The 3,336-nt window shown below is 38.2% G+C and overlaps 1 protein-coding gene across 1 annotated transcript; it reads right to left on the bottom strand.

Moving 5' to 3' along the window:
* Window positions 1-2,283: 2,283 nt before the first annotated feature.
* On the bottom strand, window positions 2,284-3,229 carry SARC_02384 (hypothetical protein). Its single transcript, XM_014303861.1, has one exon. The coding sequence runs from the start codon at window positions 2,853-2,855 to the stop codon at window positions 2,469-2,471; it is 387 nt and encodes a 128-aa protein (XP_014159336.1). The 5' UTR covers window positions 2,856-3,229; the 3' UTR covers window positions 2,284-2,468.
* Between the last annotated feature and the right edge of the window lie 107 nt (window positions 3,230-3,336).

Raw genomic sequence — 3,336 nt, 5'->3', positions numbered from 1 at the left:
ATTATATAGATATATATATATATTATTATTATATATATATATATATATATATATATGTTATGTGTGTATGTATAATTATGTGTGTTGTTTATTGTATTGTTTATTATTATTTTATTTATTTATTAGTTACTATATATTATTGTGTATTTATTTATTATATATATATATATATATATATATATGATGCAGGTTGGAGATAGCACAGTGTTGCGAGCAGGCTTTCCCTCAGCTGCCTTTAGCCGATGTCAAGAAGTTGCTATTCCTGGAGAGCGACAAAGCAGCGAAAGAAATTGCAGAGCAAGTATGTTTCTAGTGTCTGCCAAATGCATCATCGACTAGCAGCACATGAAATTTTAAGTTGTATTTGTAGTCTCTTTCAAGCTCCCGAATACCCTCATGGCTTTTTCCAAACTCATTTCCTCTTTAATTGCGCAAATTGCAGCGAGGTTGGGCGATGGAAGGCTCTGCATACTCGTTTAAAGCGCCTGAGAAAGTCATCTCGAAGGAATCCATACAGTCGGAAGTGTTGTTAGAGAAGACTATGGGCTTTGCCCTAGAACTAGAGAGAATAGTTTAAGAGTATATATGTTTAAAATTGACACCCGCTAAAACTGGGATGATTGAAGAACATATGTGTCCTGCCATTTATTGACGAATTGATCATCTCTAGTTTTTTCAAATGACATGGAAGATTGATTGTTGTTCCCTCAGTTATTAAGTAAGAGGGTGGTCGACAGTTGGTCTCTTGGTCTAAATTCTCTTGACTGCACTGTTTCAAAAACAGAATTGAGTCGTGCCCTCGAGTCGTATACGCCTCTGTTTGCTTAAAAACATCTCGCTCTCGGCCCATATACTGTACGCCCACGGCTTCTATCGTTATTGCTAAAACTATGGAACTGGTTGTTATAAATTCCTTGCCAGATGGTTTGCTACTTTGAGGGACGAAAGACGCCAGCACATCACTATATGTCAACAATCAGTATATTTACAGCACCTAATAAAAAACATGCATATGTATATCATAGATCTCCATACCCTAAATGAACTGTTCAGAGCGCCTTTAAGCAGCCATGCGCGTAGACTTTATAAGCCGTGCATCTGATTTTATGATCACAAAAACTCTATAGTGCAAATCGGCCCACAAAATCATTTTGCAATCCCTTAGCGCCTGTACAACTGTGTATTTTGTCCATTCTAACATATAAATGTGCATCGACAACTAAGCAATCCTAGGACACAGAAATGCCTATCATATATCTGCACCGGTGACCCACAGAAATCATTCGGCGTATCTAACTGTACCCATGACCACATATTAGAATACTTTTTCCATATCTATCTGTACCCATACCAACAATGTTTACCGTATTGATATATCTCCCATATTACCAATGTCTACAAAATATGCACAGCACCTGATTATAAATGGAACCAAAGTACATCCAGAGGATGTATAAATACTCGTGAATGTACGAACGCAGGTTTTGTTTCACGATCTATGAATATAGACGGCGCCTATAATGGCCCATGACAGTAGAAGTTCTGTAGCCACTGATGATACCCAAACTACAGAACCGTACGGCATCGCTCTTCTTGCAAAATATGCTAGCATTTGCGTCTGTTGCACACACACCGGCGCCTGTCTGTCAATCATGCACAATGGACTATATGCACTTTATAGGTACGCTGTAATGGAGCCACCAAGTGGCATCTTGTCGAAGATATCTAAACAATATTGAGAACCTATCAGTATGCCACCAAGAATTACGAGTGGATGCATCTGAGTATAGGGATATATTGTCTAATTGGTCGAGTGCAGACAGTGTTTTGGGATGCATCGTCAAACTAATTATGAGTGTAGACAGAGTATTGGATGCATCTTCTAGGTAATTATGTGTAGACAGAGTATTGGGATGCATCTTCTAGTTAATTATGTGTAGACAGAGTATTGGGACGCATCTTCTAGTTGATTATGTGTTGACTGAGTATTGGGATGTATCGCCTAATTAATTATGAATGCAGACAAAGTATTGGGATGCATCTTTTAATTAATTATGAGTGTAGACAGAATATTAGGATGCACATCTAATTAATTATGAGTGTAGACTGAGAATTGGGAAGCATCGTCCAAGATATTCAGACCATATTGAGAACCCACCATGCAATTCGGCAAGAGTTATGAGTGTAGACAGCGTACTAGGATGCATCGTCTAATTGCACGGTTTTGATAATATTCGACGTCTGTGGATCAGAGACAGCAACTTTGACACAGCGATATCGAAGTTGCCGATGAGCATTAACCTGTTCCTTCTGTATACACAACAGATTCGCGGTGATCCAAATCGATTGAGGTCAACACTACAAGCGTGTGTGGATGAAACTACGCATACCATCTACATTTAGCCTGAGCGGTATGTATACGACTTTATTGAGCTAGTAAATAGACAGTTTTGCGAAGGCCGCTGTGTTTAATCGGCATAATCTCTACTTCTTATCGCAATAGCGCATACGAAACTGATTGTCGTGCATTTATAATCGTGGGAGACAGCGGCGATAGTCACGCTCGTGGATTGAAAATGGGTTATACTTCTGGCGAGTGAGAGCAGCGAGCTCAATGGTGATGGTTTGCACTGAGTGCACAACAGCTCGACTGTTTCATACGCCATCATAATCCAGCCAGAAGTCATTGCACACAAGCTTCCGGTTCTGAAGCTTAACAATGTGTATTCCGCCTTGTTCATGTATCTCCGCGCGACACTCACTTGATCTTGAACGGACATACCAACAGGAATATACAACGCTCGCCGACTACCAGCACGAACTGGCCCAGCGTGTCTGCGCAGGGCATGGTTCATCTTGGAATACGCCTCAATGATACACAGTCTATTAAACCCATACACGTACTGAAGTCTGATATATGAATGCTGACATTACGACCGAGAGAGATGATAGCGCATGATTCGCCCTAGAGCACACTACCAGTTGTCAAAAATAGTCCAGTTTCAATCCAAAAGACAAGGCTGTTAATAAATCTTACTAGTCTGACATGAGGCCACTGAAGTGATGAAAACTTTCTCATTGCCCGCCCTGTCTAGAGTACACGCTAATGACGTACATACATGCTTCACTGGATGTGTATATACACAAATACTTAAACGCACACACGCATGTATATTTATAAATATACATATATACATATATATATATAAATATATATATATATATATATATATATATATATATATATATATATATATATATATATATATATATATATATATATATATATATATATATATATATATATATATATATATATATATATATATACTATAT

This window comes from Sphaeroforma arctica (genome assembly GCF_001186125.1).
Source record: "Sphaeroforma arctica JP610 unplaced genomic scaffold supercont1.106, whole genome shotgun sequence".
Classification (NCBI taxonomy): domain Eukaryota; class Ichthyosporea; order Ichthyophonida; genus Sphaeroforma; species Sphaeroforma arctica.
This window is presented reverse-complemented; position numbering and strand designations above follow the sequence as displayed.